Source organism: Oryzias latipes, chromosome 7, assembly GCF_002234675.1.
Source record: "Oryzias latipes chromosome 7, ASM223467v1".
Lineage (NCBI taxonomy): Eukaryota > Metazoa > Chordata > Actinopteri > Beloniformes > Adrianichthyidae > Oryzias > Oryzias latipes.
The window spans coordinates 15,502,032-15,524,668 of record NC_019865.2 but is presented as its reverse complement, the minus strand read 5'-3'; the positions used below and the strand labels follow the sequence as shown (position 1 = coordinate 15,524,668).

The following is a 22,637-nucleotide window of genomic DNA, read 5'->3' as shown; positions in this document are numbered from 1 at the left end:
AAACAAGTTTGTGTATTATTATTAATATACTATCATGGCTAACGTGAAGCAATGTTGGACTGTGATTTTTTTAACTTGCTACTAATAAGGTTAGGAGTTAGCGTAGTCATGGTATGTATGTACATATAAAAAATAAAAAAAACGCCCCTCTTACCCTCCGCGGGTGGTTACTCCCACAAGCTCGGGTCCTCTACCAGAGGCCTGGGAGCTTGAGGGTCCTGCGCAGTATCTTAGCTGTTCTAGCACTGCGCTTTTCTGGACTGAGAGGTCTGAGGTCTTTCCAGGTATCTGTTGTAGCCACTCCTCCAGCTTGGGGGTTACTGCCCCAAGTGCTCCAATTACCACAGGCACCACTGTCACCTTCACTTTCCAGGCTTTCTCCAGTTCTTCTCTGAGTCCCTGGTATTTCTCCAGTTTCTCATGTTCCTTCTTCCTGATGTTTCCATCGCTTGGCACTGCCACATCCACCACAATGGCTTTCCTCTGTTCTTTGTCCAACATTACAATGTCTGGTTGGTTCACCATTACCATCCCATCGCTCTGGATCTGGAAGTCCCACAGGATCTTTGCCCTTTCATTCTCTACCACATGGCCTTCAGAAATACATAATTATATTGAACACTAATGGCAATGGGGCTAATTACCACATATATATGTATATATGCATATATTTACATATACATATGTTTGTGTGTGTGCAGATCTTTTGGGGCTTGTCACCTCAAAAGTGTGAGCACCCCCGTAGTAGCGTGTTACAAACAAGTTCTAAAACATAGTTAATAAAAACTAACTGACTCATGGCTATGACTTATGTGCCTTACAGTTTGGTGCGCCTTATATATGATATAAGTTCAAGAATAGACCAATCATTGGCATGTGCCTTCAAGAAAACACGTCCTCTCTGTTGCTTTTCCCATCAAGCCATCTCCTTCCTTAGATCTTCCTCCACACCAAACTCAGAGTTTTCCCTCAGCTGATCTCTATCGATCATTCAATTTGTGTCCTGAAGCAGCTCATCAGTTTTTTTAATCAAACAATCGTGTCATTTTTCTTTGCTTCCACTTCAGACTTTTCACTTCTTCTCCTAACCTGCATGTTTCTCCACAGCGACTTGACTTTTATCCATTGAAATGTATTTGGTCTCGTCTGCAGCTGTACATTTCCTGCATGTGCATGTGTTGTTGAATGGAGGATTAGATAAGTCAAGGGAGCGTGAGGAATCCTTGACATTCACCCACTGTAACTGCTAACAACTCTCTTCCAATGGTTGCCTTTTTGACTTTGCATTAGATAGATCAATGATGCTATGCTAATTAGCAGGAAAATGTGAGGGAGAGTGCGCATGAATGAGCAAATCAATGTTTGATGTTCTGTGATTCTTGCTCTTCATCACATGACTCCCCTCTGTCTGATGTAAACCTTTGTTGCTGTCTTTTCACGTTTCACAGGATACTAAATGCTCGTCCTCTATCTTTCCTGAATGAACAGTTCTGTTTTCTCAGTAATTTGAATCCGTTTATTTCCTACCCTGCTGCCTTCTTAAAAACAAATCAGTCCAAATCCTTAAACCCAGGGACTCTTTTGATCTCTATTTACCACCATCTGTCCTGTATGCAGAAATCAACAACCTTAGGAGATAGACAAACGTTCAAATAAGATTTGTTGTTTGTTTAGCATGAGTCAAACAGGTATTGGGCAGAAGAACATATCACAGAGACAGGACAAGGACAAGGACAATACAGACACCCAGCACGTATTTTGTTTCTTTTTCGATCTTTCTGTCTGTTCAACCACACAATCCCTCCTCACCGTGTCACTGGCACAAACAGGCACTGGGTTTGAAATTTGACAATACTAAATGTCCTTTCAGATCAAACTCTGAGAGCTCTCTTAGTGTTATGCAAAATGTAAGCACGAGTAACCTTTATTTATGGACTTTTTATGGACTTCATCCTTAATAAAAAATAAAAACTGAAACAATATAATATGGAGAGATAAAAATCAAAATTCTCTGAAAGAAAAAGATTTGGCAAGATTAGTTTGAGTATTTGACAACAGTGCACTTTGAATGTTTAGCACAGAATGCAAAATGAGGAGGTAGACCCAAAACCTTTAAAGACCCACTCCTATGAAAACTATATTTTTGGTGTTTTTAACATGTTCTTGTGGCATTTTCTTACTGTGGGGGACATACTAAAAAAAATTAAGTTTAAAATGGCATTTCTGTGTATCTACTCAAATAATTGTAAATCAGAAGCAGATGAAAATATGCTGTTGGAAAAAGGTTGTAAGTGTGACTTACAAGTTACTATGGCAAACCACAAACTCTCTGCTCTGCTCCATTCCAATGCATCCACTTTCAGACACATAGATCTGTGTATTTCTTCCTTTTCCTCGTCTGAGCTGGTATCTGGACCAAACATGTATGGCTGGATGGCTCCAAAATTGCTGTGTGCTAACATCCCACCCACAACTATGATGACCTACTGCCGCTCTGCATAGAAAAATGACACAGGTTTTCCATTTTGGCTAAAAACAGCATAATCATAATTTAAAAAAGACCACTAATAACGATTTGAAAAAAGATCAAAAGATGCTCGGAGTGGGACTTTAGGAAAGAGTACATGATTCAAAGTCGATTGTAAATTAAATTCCCCATAACTAGGTTCAGTAATAGGATATGTAAGTGACCCCACCCCTGAAAAAAAGAAGAAAAAAGACAAAGGTACACCCCGCTGCAACTCCTGAATGCAGATACTAAATTAATAAAGGAAATTAATGTTATCTCAACTTGCCGACCAATCTGATCAAATTAGATTGACTTACGCCTGCAGTGTGTCAACATACTTTAGATAATAGATAATATACAACACACAATATAGGGTTGTGTCGAATGTTATAGCAAAAAACAAAAAGCAGATGCTGCTTAATAATAGTTTATATTTTTATTCCTTTTTTTTTTACATTGAAAGCTCATCTGCACTCATAGTCTATATCTATATATGGTCTTGTTATTGAAGCATGTCATTCTTCGGAAACATATCGTATTTAAGTAACAACAAAGAAGAAAAGTAAAAAAGGTCCTATATTTTGTAATTTGACAAAAATTACAAAAAAACAAATATGCAATTTTTTGTGAGATATTATAAGGTTCTAAAAAGTACTAAAACCTTGAATACATCTCAGGGGAACGATGTCTTCAGCTGTTTTTCCATGTATATTTGTTACTTGCCAATAATTTGCTTCCTTGTGATGGTGTCAGCTCACAGGGTCAGCCCCTGCACTCTGTAATGAGGACAAAAAACGTAATAACATACTGGTGTTTTTTTATATTCGCCCACACAGAAAGGCAAAATAGTGCATGGCAAGGAGCTTTACTGCCTGTAACGGGCTTGATCCTGCTTTAGAAAGAGGGAGGCAGTGGCTGCTGTTACTCGCTAAATTGTTTTCCGTTATTCCCCCTATTCCCCGGTCTCATCTAAAGGTTCCTCCACAAGCTGTGAGGCAGACACCAAAATGAGGGCAACACAAACCCCTTCTTTCACCCCATCTGGCTGCTCCAACACCTGCCAATTTAATAATGGCACACAAGGTGCGCTGACTAAAGACCAGCTCATTATTCGAAGAAAAGAAAACCTGAAGCTGGCTGTCTTTATTGCTCCAAATGAACACAGAATGATTTATTCTAGCAAACAATTTATGCTTTAATTATGTCAGGAGCTGTCTCTTTCAATAGATTTTTAACTTACAGCACCTGAAAGTATTTACAGAGTAAAAATGGGGACAAGGAGTGGACATGTCCTATTACATTTTTAAATTAACTGCAAATATATATTATCCCCCCTGATTTGGTAATTCACATGTCCCTGCACAATTTTCATACAACAAGCGCATAAGTGCTGAGGATATTTCCAGTGCCTTTGAGCATGAATGAACAATAACATCCACTGCTTGTGTCCTCTCTTCCTCACTGCCTTTAGTTTTTCCTGTCTCCCCTGACTGGGAGTTTGCACAGCAGTGCTTAATGTGTTATATCAGCTTTGTTAAGCACATAAGGAGGATTCCCAGGGTCCTGCCTTATATACCTAAATGGAGCTGTGTTTCACTTAGCCGGCTCTTTCATTTCAGCCAGTGTGTGCACAGCCGGTAAAAGAGAGAATAATCTAATCAGTCCTGACAAAACTGCACAAACAACACGCAGGATACACATGTATGCCGCTCAGAGACAACAATGTTTGAAATTATAAATGCATTGACTGGACACTCAAGCAATCAGTAGGCAAACATGGAAGGAGGGAGAAGAGAAGGAGGGAGAAATGGACTCGTTTTCCATTTGTTAAATAATGCATAATAAAGTTTTACTTGCTACAAGAGAGTAATAAGGCGTTTTCATAGCTTAGATAAGGTTTGATTATCCAGTCTTTGCCTAATCACTTAGGAACTGTTTGTAACTCCTCTGTTTCATGCTTGCACAGCTACTTGAGCTGAGAGATAAAAATATCAGGAAAATCCCCCCCAAAATCATCAATGCTTGTGTTTGAACTTTTACAAGCTCATGCTGATAAAAGCTTTGAAAAAAACGCGCATATAAAGAAACACAAGACCTTAAAAACATTTTGGGTTATTTCACAAGAAAAAAGGTTTTAGGCTAAGGAGCTTGAAATCAATTCTTCCTGCTGTCACTGCGACTGTTTTTCCTTAAAGGCCATTTATGCATACTGTAGTGTTTCAAAAATATTCTATGTCTTCCAACGTACATGCGGAGATTATTCAATTCGACAAAAAAAAAAAGAATGTACTATTAAAGGCTTGTATGCTTTTAATTGTCCACAATCAGTGCAATACATGTTGCGATAATGATATAAGTATCACAAAACTTCTTTTTATCTATTTTACAGGGTCAACAATGACAACAATTTGTTACAAATGATTTCCTGTCATCTCAGAGACTCGGTGTAGCACAGGCACCATACATATTTAGTCTAGCCATTTTTATATTCACATCAAAATGTGCCACTCCAATTTGTTTTTCTTGTTGTTGTTTTTTTTGCTGAACCTCTTCCCACAGAATTACATTATTTTCATTCAAAATAAAAAAATCAAGAAACCTATCTTGTTTTTTAGTGTTTGTGTTATGAGCTTATGGTTGCAAAAGAACAGCCCTGAATAGCTTTTATGTAACTGTACTATCAATGGAGTAAAACTATCAATAGTCCATTTGCGTCACAGTTTTGATGCTAGCCCATGTGACTGATATTTAAAAACAGTTATAATGTGCTCTAAAAATAAGTTTTTGCTTCTCTGACTTCTCACAGTAGGCCTGAGTATGAAAATATAGAAAACTTGACTAAAGGTATTGAAGACAAAGTAATAAAGCTAATGACAGTGACAGAGTGTTTTTTAAGCTGTCTGAGTCACACCTAAACCCAAAACCCAGAGTAACTCTAGCATTTATATCACTGATTTCTAGCAAAAGTTGTTTTCAATTTATTCTATTATCTCATTATCATATCTTGGGGTCCTGTTTTAAGGGAGTCACCCTTGTTTAGAACAGGGGCGGAGCTACAACATTTGACATGAAAACAACCTGCATTTCTGCTTTGATAAGGGGGTTATGCTTAGTGTTAATCAGTTAATCAAATATAGTTTTATTGCTGTTCATCACTGGAGAAGTCGCATTTTTTTTGTGTCCCACAAGATATAAACTAGAGCTGTGACGGTGTGGGATTTTTGATCAAGAATATAAAGCAGCAGGAGTCACGGTGTCGGGGTTAACCGCATCCCGCAAACACCTACCCACCCCAGCCGCCGAACACAAAATCCCCCAGCGGCCCCGTCTCAAATGAAAACAATTCATAACTACAACGCAGTAATCTTTATTAACAAATAATAGTAACTACTAACTACTAACTGTCTAACTATTAAACTAACTATATAGGTGTTGTAGAATGAGTATGTGTATGTGTTTCAGCGCGCTGCGTGTGTAAGAGGAAAGAGCGCGAGCATCGTAAGAGTGAGTGAGAGCGTGCATAAGTGTTGGGGGAGCGCGTTCATGTTTGTTGTTACGGAGTGAAGGAGAACAGTAATAAAAGGTTTCCCCCAGAAGAACGGTGATTGATTCTTTATTAAACCGCTCTGGAGCAGAGCCGGTTTAATAAAGGGATTTTTCATCACCGAAGCAGCAAGAATCGCGGTGTCGGGACTCCTCCAGCGGACGGCCCGCGTCGCACACTCAAGAACGCATGCAGCTTGTAATGGAAATGAATACAATGGAAATTCCCCCAGAAGCCCTTGAAGTTTGAAAACAGGACTAGCAGAAAAAGTAGATTTATTAGCAAAGATGAATGTGTTTATTTTTGTTCAAATCACGCACTATCTGCAGAACTTTAAAAAAAAAAAAAAAAAAAAAAAAAAGAGGAACGTGGGGCTTTCTGCAATCTACCTGCATACTCCACCATGTTGCCCTATGGAACTGTATTTTCTTTTAGAGTGAACAGTTTATTTAAGTTGTTTTATATTTAAATCAGGACAGCAATATGTCAAAACATTGCTGTTTATTTTTCTTTTAATAATTTCTTTTTTCATGTATTTTACTTTTCAAGTTGGAAAAATGTATTGTAAAAAAATAATGTTGTTGCATAAATAAATAGTAAATAAAACACTTTATTTTCTTAACTAATTTATTTATTTTTCGTCCTCAAAAAGTTTTGATAAGAGTGTTACGTCTTGCTGTTGCTGCTTTGCTGCATCGTCATTTTGTTCGCCTGGCAGGTGAGGCCAATGATCTTGATGATCACCTGCCAGGTATTTAAGTCAGAGGAGGCCTCAACCGGGCAGGCATGCAGAGAGAGCAGAGCAGGAGGCTGAGTAGCAGTTATGGTTTGAGTTGGAGCTTTGCTGGTTGGCTTGTTTGTTTTTCTTTTTATTCCCTCTTGGTCCTCAGCAGTCTTATACTGCTGGGTTTTGTTATTTTAGTTTGGGGTTGGACCTTGCTAGTCCTTATTTGCGGGCTTTGTTTATTTCTTTCATAAGTTAGCTTTTGTCAGGCAGCCTTAGCAGGGAGCTGCTGACTCCGACCGCCATGGTGGCTGGGTCAGTTGTCTCCCTGACTTATTTTCTGTTTGGCCAAGGCTCCAATCCCTCTGTTTTGTCTTTTGTTGGGACCAGCACAGTAATTATTTATTTTTGTTTTACAGGACATAGGTTCTTTCTTCCACCCAAACTATGTTCATAAACTTGTTGTTGTCCATCTTTCATATGGAATGGCCCCTTTGTGATTTTTATTTTTTATTTATTTATTTTTTCCCCCTGGACTGGGACAGGTTTGCCTGTCGGGGCCGTAACAGTATCGTTAAAATACCGGATCGATAAGCGGTATCAATAAGAGTAGTAGTACTGTTAAAAACTTAACGATACCCATCCTTACCTGGGAGTTATTTTTCAGTCTGAGAATAATTTTACTCCACAAATTAAAAATATAACACAAATGGGATTTTATCATCTTACAATCATTGCCAGAATCTGCCCATTTCTCTCTCTTGCCAACACAGAGGTGCTGATGCATGCTTTTATTTCCAGCAGATTAGATTACTGTAATGGTTTTCCCAGAAGGATACCAAACCTTCAACTGCTGCAAAATTCAGCCGCACGCGTGCTATCGAGGACCAGGGGGCAGGAACACATTACACCATTTTTTTTTTTTAAATCATTGCATTGGCTCCCTGTGCGTTTTAGGATTGATTTTAAAGTTTTTATTGGTTTATAAATGTTTTTATGGTCTCGGGCCTTCTTACTATCTAATATGATTTTAAAGTATGACCTCTTGGAACCTGAGGTCCTCTGATACAGGCCTTTTGGTTATTCCAAAACTTAGAACTACAACATACTGCAAGGCCTTGTTCACTTATGGACCTGGCCTGTGGAACAGCCTCCCATAGAGCCTCAGGGCCACAGAGACTGTTCATGTTTATAACGGAAGGCTCAAGACCTGCAAAGACCCTTTTTTTTAATCTAACTTTTAGTTGAAATTTAGACATTTTATATTTTGTTCTCTTTTTACTAATTTGATATATTTTTTATTCACGTTTACTGATTTATATCTTTCTATTAAGGTATATTTATTTACTCCTCTGGGTGTTTATATCTACTTAACTTTTATTTATTTTATTCTTTATACTGTGCCCGGGCCGAGCCCATACAGTGCCCCCCCTCCAATATAGTTTGCCATTTTAGTTGCACCGATGATATGTTGGAGTTGTGAGCGGCTGTAAGCTAGTGGGTGATGGGAAATGAGGGTGGGCTTACTCTGCGCCAACAGTCCCTTCCCCACCTCAGTGGCAATTTCTAATGAACCCCTGCTGCTCTGTAAAAACGATGTCCTTTTTTTTTTACTTTGTCTAAAAACGGCATCAGCATCATTCAAATTCAGTTTTTCCGTTTATTTATTTTTGGCGGAAACAGTTGGGAGTCTCTCGTGTTTAATTGTTTTCTGCACAGACCCTGCTGCTCTGATTGTTGATTGCCATACCTGGATGCCCTCGGTGCCGGGCTGCTGAAGCAGTTTGACGGCACGCGTGTGTCCTGTCCTCTGCCCGTGACTGTCGTGCCAGGTCAGATTGTTACCTCCGGCGTGACGCGGCAGCTGGTAGCTCAGTTCCTCAGCAGACACTGTGTGCTCCAGGGAGGCACGGCAAAAACTGAAGCTGGACGCCGCTGTGAGGACAGAAAGACAAACGATAAAGCAGAGAAAACAAAAGCAAGACGTTGTATTCTTTTAAATGGTGATACATCTAAAGGGGTGATGCATGTGCCCCCATCTTATACAGCTTGATGGAAAGACATGGCAGGAAACACAATCAGTGACGTTGTACTTTCAACTGTGATGGCAGGTACTAAATTACAGGACAGAATTAATACACCCAATGATAAAATATTTAAGGTGAAGTTAAATGAATTTATTTGAAATGAATTTATCCCAAATACGGTAAATATGGTGGCAGATTTAAGAATTGGATTAGCAAACGGCTGAATAATTATATTCACTTGTCCACAAAGGGACATTTCAAGTATTTGATGCCCTTAAACAATAACATAGTTTCAGCCCAGAAGACTTCTTTAATCATTTAAAGATTAGACATCACTTTAACCACAGTATTCAAATCCCTGCAGAGAAGCACAGGTTTTTGCAAACCTTTATATAATTACTAAATTAGATTATTTCAAGTCTATATAATAGTACAATGTAAAGTGGTCGCCAAAACACGTTACGTAAAAAATAATAATAAAAGGAAAGGAAAATAAGATTTTCAGAAGAAGACTGGGAGTCATGTCAGGTGCAATGGGTCACAACTAGATCATATTCTGCTGGAAAAACCATCTTGAAACTTTTTATCACTCCAGTTCAAAAATGCAGCAGAAATGAAAGCTGGAGATGAGGAAGCAAAGGGGCCAACCACTTTCATTTATTCTGGAACTGTTCAGTTATTCAAAATAACTGGGTTGAAATTCACAAACTTCTGCGGAATGTGTTTAAATAGAGTTTCCATGTACATTTGAAGCTGTGTATCATTGTAACTGGACGTTGGATGGATTAAACAGTATGGACAGTATGGACAAAAAATTCATTCTGTTGGCAGCAAGTAAAAAAAGGTGTTACCAAAAGATGGTATAAACGGGAACCACCAACAATAAAGGAGTGGATCACTATTATTCACAGTATTTACATCATGGAAAAATGTTCATTCTCAATTTAAATTCAAACAGAAAACTTTTATAAAATGTGGTAAAAATGGACAGAATATGTTAAACCTGTTTGGACACTTTTTTGTAAGAGTCAAATCTTGGATTTATGACTTTTAAACTGTATTGACAATGTTTGTTGATAGGTGAAAATGGTCTCCCTCATGGTTTTCTTTCTCCTTTCTTTATTTTTTGGTTGTTTATCCCATCCCACCCCTTTCACTTTTCGTGCTACTGTTTGATTTTGATATAAATAAAAAGGCATAATCAGTGTGTATTTTACATTGAAAAGCTGAATGTGATTTGCCTTCTCAAGAATAATAAAATAAAGGGGTGATACAAACGGAATCATGAGCCCCCTAAGTAACCAGCTGTTTTTACCCACAGCTGAAAAACAAATGATTCAGGAAAGCAATGCTATATTCTGTCATCTATTTACTCTGTCTATCTATTTACAAACGTAGAGCATGATTTCTGTCTTTCTTGCAAGATTAGTCCCTGATTAGACATAAAATTACATTAAAAAAAACAAAACAACTTTTTAAGCCATGCTTTTGGAAAAACAGATGTTTTGCTCTCTTAAGACATGAAAAATAATCCTTTGATATATTGTTTGATGAAAAGAACAAAATCATTATTCAGTATAAACACGTGGTTGATGTTGCTGTGGGCAGCTTATGCAAAGGGATCCACAGCCATGCCTTAGAGAAATTATATTCAGAAATAATCAATAACAGAAAGGATGGTGGCTGTGATGAAGTTCACTGCCATGTGTGACCAGGGACGCCATGGTATGGGACGCCAGTGGATGCAGTGAGTGATTGCGTATGAAAGTCAGGTGTGCGGCATCCAGAAACTGTGCTCTGGGGTTGTTGGTTGATGTAAGTTTCGAACTCTGGAGATGATTCCCGTCCATGAACAGAGGAGGAAACAGAGCTCTGACTTCTGCAGGTGTTAATGTTGTCTTCTTTCTCCAACAGTATGAGAACCAGATCTAAAACTGGATTTAACAGAATTTGAGGTGGTAAGATGAGTTATGCTTTCTATCATGATGCAATTCACACACCACAGTGGTGTGGAGAAATGGTTACAGTGTGCACAGAGCTGGGGACACAGGGTGGTAACACATCCTGGAGTCGGATAGGTGGTGATGAAATATATTTCTGTTCTGCTGGGGGGGGGGGGCAAAACAATGTTTTTAATATAATGAATTACATGCACAAAGGCAGTTCAGTGTGCTTTCTACGCAGAGAAACATAAAAAACTAAAACAAAAAAACCTTGACAGTGATAGTTGACAGCACGTTCTTCAATACGGTTTGTCAATTTAAGTTAATGCAAATGTTTATCTTGATCCAATGGCAAAAGTAGTACTAAATATATCCAAAAAATTGATTTATTAAAAGGCGTATACTATGAATTTATTATTTTGTCTTAATTTTTCTGGTAGCTCACGATTAACATAAAATTAAGACAGTGATTTTCCTTTTCCTGTATAAATGGTCTTTATTTTTCTATTAGTTACATTTCTTTCTTATTGCTTGTCATCTCATAGCTCTTCCTGACAGCTTGTAGTAAAAGCCAATATTACTCAGACACGCCATCAACACACAACTTAAGTGTTTGCTCAGAACAGCAGTGATGAGCAGAGTTCCACATCGATGCTAGAGGAGAAGAAGAAAGGCCTGTCAGAAGTCACTGATGTGTAAACCTTTTTTTTTGCCCCTCTCCTTGCTTTGTCTCACCAAACTTGAGTCCTTTGCTTCCCTCCAGCTTGTGCCACTTTTCTGTCATCTTATACACTTCCATACACCTCCATCTTTTTCTTCTTCTAGAATTCCTAAGCATTCCTCTGTCTGTTTCTATTTCTGTGGGTTTTGTGTCTTTGGGGCAATCTGGATAAGTCCAACTCTGACGTAATTACTGCCACTCAAGCTGATGGAGGGTGGCAGGAAAAAGGGACATAGGAAGTTAAGTGTCTGGGAACCCTAAAGACCTATCAATCTCAGAGAAAGAGATGGAGGAAAATGCACAAGCTGGAGTCAGAGAGTTAAGAAAGATAAAAGGTGAGATGTGCTGCAAATTCACCAGACAAGACTGTATGTCAGTTCAACAGCTCAGGTGACAAGAGTTAACGTAAAACTACTTAGTTCTATTGACTGACCTTTCAATGTATTGACATAACTTAAATGAATATGGGCTGGATTGTGACATGCTTCATCTTTTGAAATCTACATCTTTTTAAACCTTTAGCAGGTTGAGTGGTATGTAATCTCTAATATACTTTATTAACCTGAATTAAAATGACAATTAAGATCAGGTAATGACAGCATAATCTAACTTTCTTTTTAAAGGTGTATATTTTCCATTTGAACCCTAATTCCCTGTCTCAACAGACAATCTAGAAACCCGCTAACTACTGAATCTCCGCCGTTCTATTTGTCTCAATTTGGTGCCCTTGCTGGTGACTTTATCATCCTCACTTAAGGGAGAGGGAGAGAAGATGAGGGAGAATGGGGAGGGTGGAGAACAGGATCAAAGTGGTGTCCTCTAAAATTGTAGAGAATTAAAAAAAAAAAAGCACTGTGCTGCGGCGGAAAAATCTGCCTTCTTCAGCAAAACATGCTTAAAAAAAATGAGGAAGAAGGTGGACTGTTGGTGGTGCCACAATCAAGGACAAAGTGTCACACAGGTGTTTCGGTGTGTGTGGTGTAGAAGCGTGTGTGTGAGGGCAGACAGTTCACCATGAGTGGGACCAGTGAAGTGCAACCTCGCATCACCTTCTCCTGACTGAGCTGCATATCTGCTGTGCAGAGGGGCCGCTAAATCTCAGAGGTATTCCCTTTTGGAAAGGTAATTAAGCTGTTCGGTGCGGCACCCTGAAAGGTCGTTCCATGCCAAATCCCACAACAGATTAACATGGAATCAGCGAACGTTACTCATTTGACTCCAAAATTAGTCCGGGTGGACTTTTTTTTTTTTTACAGCAAAGGACGTCTTTTTTTTGTTGAAACAGTTTTTTTTTTCTTGGACTAGGCATGAACTTTAAAAAGTGTTCACAAGCGGCTTCATCTCCCCGGTTGTGGGATAAAGCAATGGTCTAGTTAATCTACCTCATACCAGGCACCACGGACAGTATGCCACGGAGTTTTTCTGCAGCATGATATTGGTATCAACTCCCTGCAGCACCCCTTTATTCAACTCAGTGATGAAATTTTTATTTGCACTTAAAATTTTATACAAAAGTGTGTGGAAAAAAAGAAGAAGAAAAAACAGCAGTCAACCTCATTCCTTTGATAATCTTCAGGGTGTGAAACTTCATCATGCAATGATTTCATGGCTGCATTACACCCCAAACCTGAACCGCAGAGCATATCAATGCTGCCACGTCCATTGGTGCATTTACCCCTGATCCTGATTAGTTAAATCTATGGTGAGTTGGGGGTGAAAAATGAGGCTATTTACAACTTCTGTACCCCACCAGGCCCAATCTTAACCCCAAGAATAAACCATGAAATAACTATGTTTGAAAAAGCAGACAGAGGGAAAAAAAAGCTGCAGCTTTAAAAATAAATACAAACTTGGGACCTCGGGGTAGTGGAGGGATCACATGATGCATTGCAGTCTTTTTATCCACTCCAAAACATGGTCACAGAGATTGGGGTTGAGGTACACCTTTCACAAACGATCAGTGTCATGGGTGTGTGGCGAAAAAAGGGAAATAGTTGCAAAAAATCTGCCACTCCATTTTTTAAGGCACAAGGGAGGGCCAAGGCGACTGAATCTGCTCTTATGAACATGTGTGCTAATCAACGCCAGCTTTGACATACATAAGTGAATGTGAGCCATGCTGCCAGATTGCCCTCTGAAATATTCACATGTGTTGAATCCCTGCCTGCGTTTGTTTAGGCCACTGAACCCAAAGGACGATGCAGAGAGGCAGCCATGTGGATGAAGGCGAAGTTCTGGATCCAAACCACAGGGTAACTGTGCCTCACGGTGCAGTGCAGCCCATCAGAGAGGTGGAGCTGGCATTTTGTTGGGATTCTTCATGCAAGACAAACCCTGCGAGCACACAGCTAAGCTGGAATGGTAAATGCACGGCTGAACTTAGTTTTGCCTTGTAGCCACTGCTGGGAAAGACAACAACATTAGAAGGGCTTTCCACAGAGACAGACAGAACAATTGATTGGACACTGATTTGCCATTGAGCTGTCAAAGACCATACTGATCACTGCACTGGTGGACTTAGAAAGTGCTAAAAAGGGCTCCCTTTACTATTCTGTATACATATATGTGCCTAATGTGATTAAGCCTTCTAAAGTTGTAAAAAATTGCTCAAATAAAATGGGAAAAGATTGTAACAGCTTTAAAAGATTAGACAAAAATATTAAAACCATTAACATCAGCTAACACAAAAAAGGAGGTGAGAACAGGCAGGACTGTTCTTTTCTTCTCCTGACAGCAGAGACCTCGTATAATGACACGGGAGAACAGATTAGATCTCGCCGACTATCAATAATCCAGAGTGAATGTCAGAGTGGGAAGGACAAAGAGGAAGGACACTTTGGAGGATCATAAGGGTTGAAGGAGAGGAGTTAAGGGGTTGAAAACAACAGATAAAAGACATGATCCCTGAGCTCCATCCTTGTTCGAGTTCTGGTCAGCAGATTGGTTTTCTACAGGTTCATCTGTATTTACGCCTGCAGCAACTTTTTAAACATTCCAGCTGTATTTCCGTGTGCTTTAATCCATTATCTCATTCGTCTACATCAAAGAACACATATCTAACTTCAACAACAAAAAAGGAAAGTCCATCATTATAAGACTAATTATGTTCCATGAACTTCTTAGTCGACATTGAGCTGCAGGACCAGTTATGGTTTCTAAGCAGGTCAAAGCAGGTCAGAAAGACGCCCTCTCAGCTACAGACTGAGCATTACTATGATCCTCCATTTAGGAGTCAAAAATGATCTCAGATCAGAAATCCATCTGACTTGTCATTAATATTTGACGTGCATTTTCCCTGCAGCTGTGTCGGGGAGCACCTTAAGCCTGGGATCAGATCTGGAGGGAGCAGTGACTTTTTAGTTTTGGTCCTGATAAAGTCATCCCCTTACAATCTTTTTTTGTCACATCTATATGATTTAAGATTTTTCAACGTTTTTGTGATACTTTAACATACCGTACTTAAGTTAAAATGAGTGCAAAAAAAAACACCTAATAAGGAGGAATCTTCTCTCCTAAAACTTTGGGTTTTAGATCTCACTCTGTACATGTTCTGTAAGTTTTATTCCTGTGTGACCGGGACACTGCTCACATTAGCACAAATAATAGTAACACGGGGTCTATTAGCCTTTTCCATGCATAATGAATGAACGAACTGTCAAAGCAGGGGAAGCATAAAAAACTACTTGAGTGATTTATTAATGTAAATGAAAAAGTGTTACAGCTTCAAGGGGATTTAACTTTGATTTTTTTTTTCTCTTTGCGTGTTTTTACAACACCTTGAATGATTATGTAACAAGCCATGCTAACTTGGCTGGTAATCATACAATTAATCTCCTCATGCACCCTTTTTAAACTGCTATCATTATTTTTGTTTCAAACAATTTAGAGGGTGCTGCAAAAAAGCACGAGATAAATTATTCTGATTGCCAAAAAAATTGTCCTTGATAACTTCTGAACAAACAATGAGAAAAACTCATACTTCCTAATAGACTGGGCGTGTTTTATTCTGGGTGTATATAACACTTTAGGACCACAATGACTTGTCATAACTGTTGGCACCACAAGTCTGTCAGAAAGTCCTGAAGGTTAATGTCGACCATTACTTCCTAACCTCCAAATAAAAGACACAGACTATGGACCAGATCTGAACCACACAAGCTTTGGCATGGCCCTGTAATGCCTGTTTAGCTAAACTAGTAAAACTCTTTACTATGGTTGGCTTAACAGAACTAGGAAAAAGTAGTCCACAGCAATAAGAAATAGTCATTACCCAGTTGTTGCAAAATGCTTGATTACCTTGACAAGAATCAGATTAAGGAACATTAGGTATTTTGCACACGGAAAGGAAGAGTTTGATCATTTCTAAGTAAATCAGATTTAAATAAATTATCATTTTGAATTCTAAATATAATAACTTTTCTTTAAGGTTTTTCTAGTGTAACAAGTGCATGCAACAAGCCATAGAGGTAGTAATATTGAAAATAATTTTCTTTAAAGACTTACTCCAATGAAAATTGTACTTTTAGTATGTTAAAAATGTTCTCGTGACATTTTTCTGATGATGGAGGACATATACAAAAGAAATTGAGCTTAAAAGTGCATTTCTGAGTTTTTCTTTATTCAAATCATTGTAGAAGGAGCAGATAAAAAAATGCAATTTGAAAAATATTTGTTACGTAGAAAATACACTTGGCGGGTCACAAGCTTCCTGCTCTATTACATGCTGATGCGTTGGCTTATAAACAAATAGATCCATTTACATCTTTGTTTTCCTCATCTGAGCTGGAATCTGGATCAAAACTGTATGGCTGGATAGCTCCAATATTGCCTGCCCTTCTTGTTACACTACTAATGTGATGTTGGGGCTGCGGGGAGGCTCTAAGCTAGTGGGAGAGCTCATAAACAGACAGCACTCAGTTATTAGTGACGGGGGGGGGTTGTTCCATGCCGACAGCCCCGCCCACAACTCAGAGGGAAATTTCTGTTGAACTACTGTCGTCAGCAGTTAGCATCTTACAACTACCGGTACAAAGCCCATTGAGACGACTGTTGTTGAGATTTTGAGCTACATAACTAAAATTGAATTAAATTGAATAGCAGAAGTAATGTCCTAGAAATAAACACAGGTTTTTTGATTTTGGCTAAAAACCACTGGGAATGCTATTACAATAGATCAAAAGATAATTGGAGTGGATCTATAATGCTAGAGTACCCACTGCTCTCTAATATTCTCATAACAGTTGTAAACTTTATTCTCTGTCAACTACCAGCCATCGCTTATTTAAGATGTCCCATCTGACATGACAAAGACATCTCTACCCAGACAGAATGCAAGTTTAGCAAACTGTTGTTTGGGTGACCATGTGGTGGTGACTAACTCTGGGGACTAACTCTGGGGCTCTGTCTGTGTTTTCGGACTGTCCGTGAACTCATTTGAGGTATGGATAACAGATATTGGACCAAAACTGCACAACAATCTGATAAAAGTTCAACTGTTTAGGCTTTGGGGTAAAACCACCAGGTAGCAGGTCCAAGATCACATTGTGGAGTGGAAAGGACATCCAATCTAGCCAAACCATAATACAACTCACTTTGTGAAGATGAGCCTAAACATGTAAAACCAGGATAGATCTCTGCAAATAAGGTATTCAAGCAAGTGAAAAATAAAAAATAAATAATAATTCAGCCACTTAATTAACTATTAACGTACAGATTATCTGTAAAAAATGTCAATTCTCCTATGTCTTACTCAAATCAATAAAACAGTTCATGAAAGCAAAAAAGGGGTTGGCCACCCCCTGGTTCACACATACCTTCTGTGAGAACCTGAACGAATGCAGAGATCCACCTCATTGCGATTGCTGTCGACAACCCACAGTGATCTACAGCCTTGCTCATGAGCGCACAAACTGCATCACTGTGATCAGAGTAAAGCTCACTTATTTGTGAATGTCATATGTGGCCTCTAAATCAATGCAGAGCATTCACTCTGTGCCTGATGATGGAAACAGTTGAGCAGGGCTTCAGTATTCAATACATTATGGAGGGCTTTTAAACCACAGTTGTCACGCAAGTTACCTCCCGTGTTGGCTAATGCATGTCAGTGCTCATGGGGTAGTGTGGCATATTAGGGAAGAAACATCAGGGCAGTGTGGACTGGCGAACATAACCAGTAAGTTATAAAGTGCACACATCCACATCCACACAGAAACAGGCTTTTGCATTTGCATTATTGAACAAAGACGTGTTTCCAAATAGTGAAGTGAGTAAAAGACCATTGGAAGATTGCTGCACTGAAAAAGTTATCTATTTAGATCGACCAGGAAGGAGTTAGAGCCTAGCCAAGATAAAAAATAAAAAAAATGGGAGAAAATAGGCTTACGGAATGGGCAGGAAACTGGTGACGTGAAAATGGTCAAATGTAAGAGTCAAATATTTAGAATCTTAAAGATCCACTCCAATGAAAAAATTGCTTTTGGTGTTTTTGACATGTTCTTGGGGCATTTCCTGATGATTCAGGACATGTATAAAACAAATTAAAATTAAAACTGCATATCAGAGTATTTCTTTGTTCAAATCTTTGTTAATCAGGATCAGATAAAAAAAGCAGTTGGAAAAGGCTTGTAGCGGTGACATAGGGGCTGCTGTTGGCAGGTCGCAAGCCCCCTGCTCCGCTCCTTTCCGCTTGCAGACGACTAGATCTATGTACGTCTTTGTTTTCCTCCCCTGAGCTGGCGTCTGGCTCAAAACTGTCTGGCTGAATAGCTTCAACATTGCTCACCATTTTTGTTGCACCACTGATGTTAGTTTGGGACTGTGAGGGGCTGCAAGTTAGCAGGAGAGAATGTAACCAAAGGGCTGATGGGAAATGAGGGCAGGCTCACTCCACGGCAACAGTCCTGCCCACAACTCAGAGGCAAATTTTTGATGAACTTCTGCCGCTCTGCAGACACTATGTCCTAGAAAACGACACAAGTTTTTTGATATTGCCTAAAAACTGCACAACTATAATTAAAAGACCACTGGGAATGCAATTACAAAAGATCAAGAGACATAACAATTGAGAAGAATAAAGATAATTCTGCCATTATGTTTGTGAATTCAAGAAATGATCAGAAAGCCTATTAAAGACTGTTAGCTTGTAGTTTTTTATGCACGATAAACTATCCAAAAAAGCAAACTGCCAGCAGAATATGGCACACTATCTGGCAGATAAACCTGAATCTGGATATGTGTGGTTACTGATTCTAGCTACTGATCCAACCAAAGATACTGTAAGTCCACACAAGTGTTGTGAGTGTTGAGAGTTAGAAGCAATAAGATGCAACTCATTTGACCAGTGTGGTGCCTTGTGGGTATTAAAAGTAACTCGCTTCTGCAGACTTCATAGTTGCTGCAAATTTGTCTTTTTTCCAGCACCACGGTGACGGTGGTAAGCCAACTGAAATTTAACGGAGCTCTGAAGTCTACTATTTGTTTAGATCAAATAAGCCTCTTTTAATCTACCCTTTGGGGGGGAAAAAGATGAAAGAAAAGGAAAAGAAGCGAAAAGGTGGAGCAATATATAAAAGCCGTGGCAGGGGGCCACTTGGAGGTTCTCAGGTTATATGGAACAGACAGGTGAGTTGAATGTCCCTGCACAGCCGCTGGCATGAATAAAGTGACACACAAAGATGCTCTCTCTTTGCGTTCTCAGCAAGCAACAGTCTGGTTAGGTGCAGAACTTTGCAAGATTTACTCAGGGATAAATCACATAAAAGACTCTTTTTATTTTTTACTTTGCTCTTGGACTAAACTACATCGCTGCAGTGTGTCTGGGGACCCATAAAATATGAGCAAAACACCATGTCACTGTCTTTTTCTCACGCATCAGAGTCTCTGTCTGAAAAAAGCTGTAATTTCAAAGCTTGGCAAATGTTTCTCTTACAGAAGTAGGACAAATCCATCATGGAAAATATAGTACAGCAGTTATGTCTGCGTGTTTCTTCTTTTTCTTTAACTTTAAACTTCACAGGGAAAATTTAATGAGAGCAAACTCTTTTCAAGAACACCCTGTTCACAAAATCTCATTCACATCTGAAGCTTGTCTTGGAGCTGCCAAGTTCAACCATAGATTCACCTGTTCCCATTAATGTATTAGGGCACCAAGAAGAATTGGGGTGAGGCAAATACAGCTGGACATCTTTCCCAAACCGGTTTATCCGGTTTGTCTATTTTATTAACTTCTAGTTGACCAAGTTCGGTTCCTCCAGTCACAGAAATGAAAACAGAGTCCCTGCCAATAAGCATCCAGGCCTCCACTGTCCAAATGTGTGAAAGTACCAAATGTCCTGGTTCCACAAAAAGGCACTAGAACTGTACCAGTTGTACCTTTTGATCTTAATGGTGAAGAACAGTTAGTTGATCTTTAACGTGATTTGGATGGTTGAGATTGACAAATAAGTCAAAAAGTGAAATTGACAAGGTTAAAATCGTGACCCCTCAAAGTCAAAAATGGATTTTAGCTGCTGAACTAAAGCATGTTGCATCTCAGGGGCTGAGTGTCTTACCTGAGATGAGGAGATTGTGGGTTTGAATCCACAGTTGGGTCACACCAAACACTCTAAAAATGAAGCCTTCTACCCCCGCCCCCACCCCCAACCCCCCGCATAACACTCATTTATAGGGGTTGCATTAGGACAGGGGTGGGCAATTTTTTTTAATCGCGGGCCACATAGGGTACTAAAATTGGATAGAAGGGCCGTACCAGGAGCAGATGCATGGAGTGAGAAGAAAATAACATGGAATCTGGACAAAAACATTTGGATTGAAAATTATATTTTAAAACAAATCTAATCGTTCATAGATTTCTGTAGATCTGCAGAGCTCCGCGTTTCTGCACAGGAGACATGGCAGAGGAGATTGATTGACAAGGTCTCCAGCCAATCAGGACACAGAACAGGGTGCACTCTTTAAAAAAGGCAGCATTATCGCTCTAAAAGAATGAGCTAAACCGGGAAAGATGAACTGCCACGTTGAAAGGGAAGACTGTCTTCTGTTCTATTTGACAGAGATTTTAGAGGGTTTCAGATCGGGACACAGACTGCAGAGAGGTGGAATAAAATGTCACGTTCTTGATCGTGTGGCCAGATTTAAAAAAACAAAAAAACAAAAAACATGAGTCTCTGATATTGTTCAGTGGGCCGGAGCAAACATGGAGGCGGGCCGGATCCAGCCCACGGGTTTGCTGTAGTTTGCTCACGCCTGCATTAGGGGTTGTACCACCAAATGGTCTCTGAGCTAGGCTGTAATTGCAGCTCACCATAATATCAGGAAATGCAGTAGGTCTAATACTAAGAACTAATTTCACACACTGAGTGGGTGACAGCTCATTGAACTTTCTATTCGCTATTTATTTATTTTTCTTTACTCTTTTTTTTCTACTACAGTGGTGCCATAATGTGACTTGAAAAGTTGAAGCAATATCTGTATTAATTTAAATATAACATTTTCATTAACACAAGGAAAATGTTAAACTCACCATTAGGTACACAACAGCCAAATTTGTCTAACTCCAAACCTCAAACCCTATCGTTTTGTAGGTGCATTTAAAAAACACAGAGGTTTTCAAATTTAGACACAAAAAATAAAATGATAAGGGTTTTCATTCGTTTAAATACCTGCTCTTGCTCGATTCCCTGTCAACCCCTGTGGTGATTTTGTGAGGACAAGGTTGGTATGTTTTTATGTTTTCTTAGGAGAGGACATGCTGCCTGATTGCAGTCTACAGCTTGATTGGACAATGAAGGCCAAATGAACTTTCTTGCTTTGGTTAAAGTCATGACTTTTCAGTTTTCCACAGTAATCTAACAAAACCATGATTCGGCTTGCAGCAGGTGTCTTCTTTGGGGATTGGGATTGGTGTGTGTTCACACTCCAATAAAGGTCTTGTAAAGCCTGCTACATTTTCCTTTGGCAGTAAGAATAATTAGCTCACAGCAGTGGGACACTGGCCTGTCTTCCTGCATCTATTTGCTGCAGTCTCACCTGTGTCTATGGATCTCTGCATCCAACTGTGAGAATTGGAGCTCAGACTCTTACAGCTTAATTATTGTTATCACCACCACTCCTTGTCTGCAACACTGCCCAGTCATTTCAGTTAGATGGACATGCCAATTACGGCTCCTTTACACACACAGTAGTTCTTGTTTTCTCCCATGCATTCCTGGGGCAGCTGCTGGTACAAAGTAGGCTGTTTAGGGTAGGACTCAAAGAGGGAGTGAAAGCAGCCTTGATGTACACGTTAAGGCAAATACACACGTCACTCAATATCAAATCTCTGAAGGTGCTTCTTATCCAGGATGAACGATATTAGAAAAGGTTTGATTTTTCATTCCCTCTGAAGCCTTGTCCCACATCTATTAGTATTATTCTTCCTTTTTAACACTTACAAAGCTAATCGCATCTACACACCCCGTTTTGCAGCTCTTGATTTGTATGGAGATGGGAAAAAAACAGCAACTGACAGCTTAACAGCTTAGTGTGTAGCATCTTTTCTTGTAACTCTGGCAAACATTCCCCTTCAAAATGGAGAAAGAGCCAACTTAAACACAAACACACGTACACACACACACACACACATAAAAACAGATTACCATCTTCTGCAAGACATGTTTCAAAAATCTGTTCAATCAGCGACAATCTTAGCCAAAGTAATTGATGGTAGCAGCAGCTGATGATTCTATGGCGCTGACTTTCAGGACCATTTTTTGCAGAACTTTTTAAGTTTTTCAAGTTTCAAGCATCTCCAGCAGGACGTCAACAGCTAACAGGGCTCCAGACTGCGACCAAATGGTCGCATTTCGCGACCAAAATTTGAGAGTGTGCGACTAAATTTTACATCCAGTCACACATGTGCTACCAGTAAATTTGCCTCCCCCACCCTCCGTATTTTTAATACAACAAACGTAAAAGGGGCACGTCAATGATCAATGAAATAATCAATGAGACGCGAGCCCACACGCACGCATATGAGGTGCCGTGTAGGACATAATTCAGAATTAGCATTCACAAACACATATGAAATCTCTCACACACACTAGTGAAATGCTTGTATACATACAACTGAAAATGTATTCATTCACATACACATGTGAAATCTCTCACATACACATGTGAAATCTCTCACAT

General features: G+C 39.4%; 1 protein-coding gene across 4 annotated transcripts in view; it reads right to left on the bottom strand.

Annotated features, from left to right (window-relative positions):
- samd10 (sterile alpha motif domain containing 10) overlaps nucleotides 1-22,637 on the bottom strand; it is a 55,810-nt gene that overhangs the window by 15,091 nt on the left and 18,082 nt on the right. For 2 of the 4 annotated variants that reach the window (XM_020704716.1, XM_004070506.3), the window contains exon 2: nucleotides 8,528-8,712. In XM_020704716.1, coding sequence (XP_020560375.1) covers nucleotides 8,528-8,712 — 185 coding nt within the window. Of the gene's footprint in view, nucleotides 1-8,527; nucleotides 8,713-17,281; nucleotides 17,386-22,637 lie in introns of those variants that run through there. The other 2 variants (XM_020704715.2, XM_011477209.2) reach the window with 2 other exon arrangements.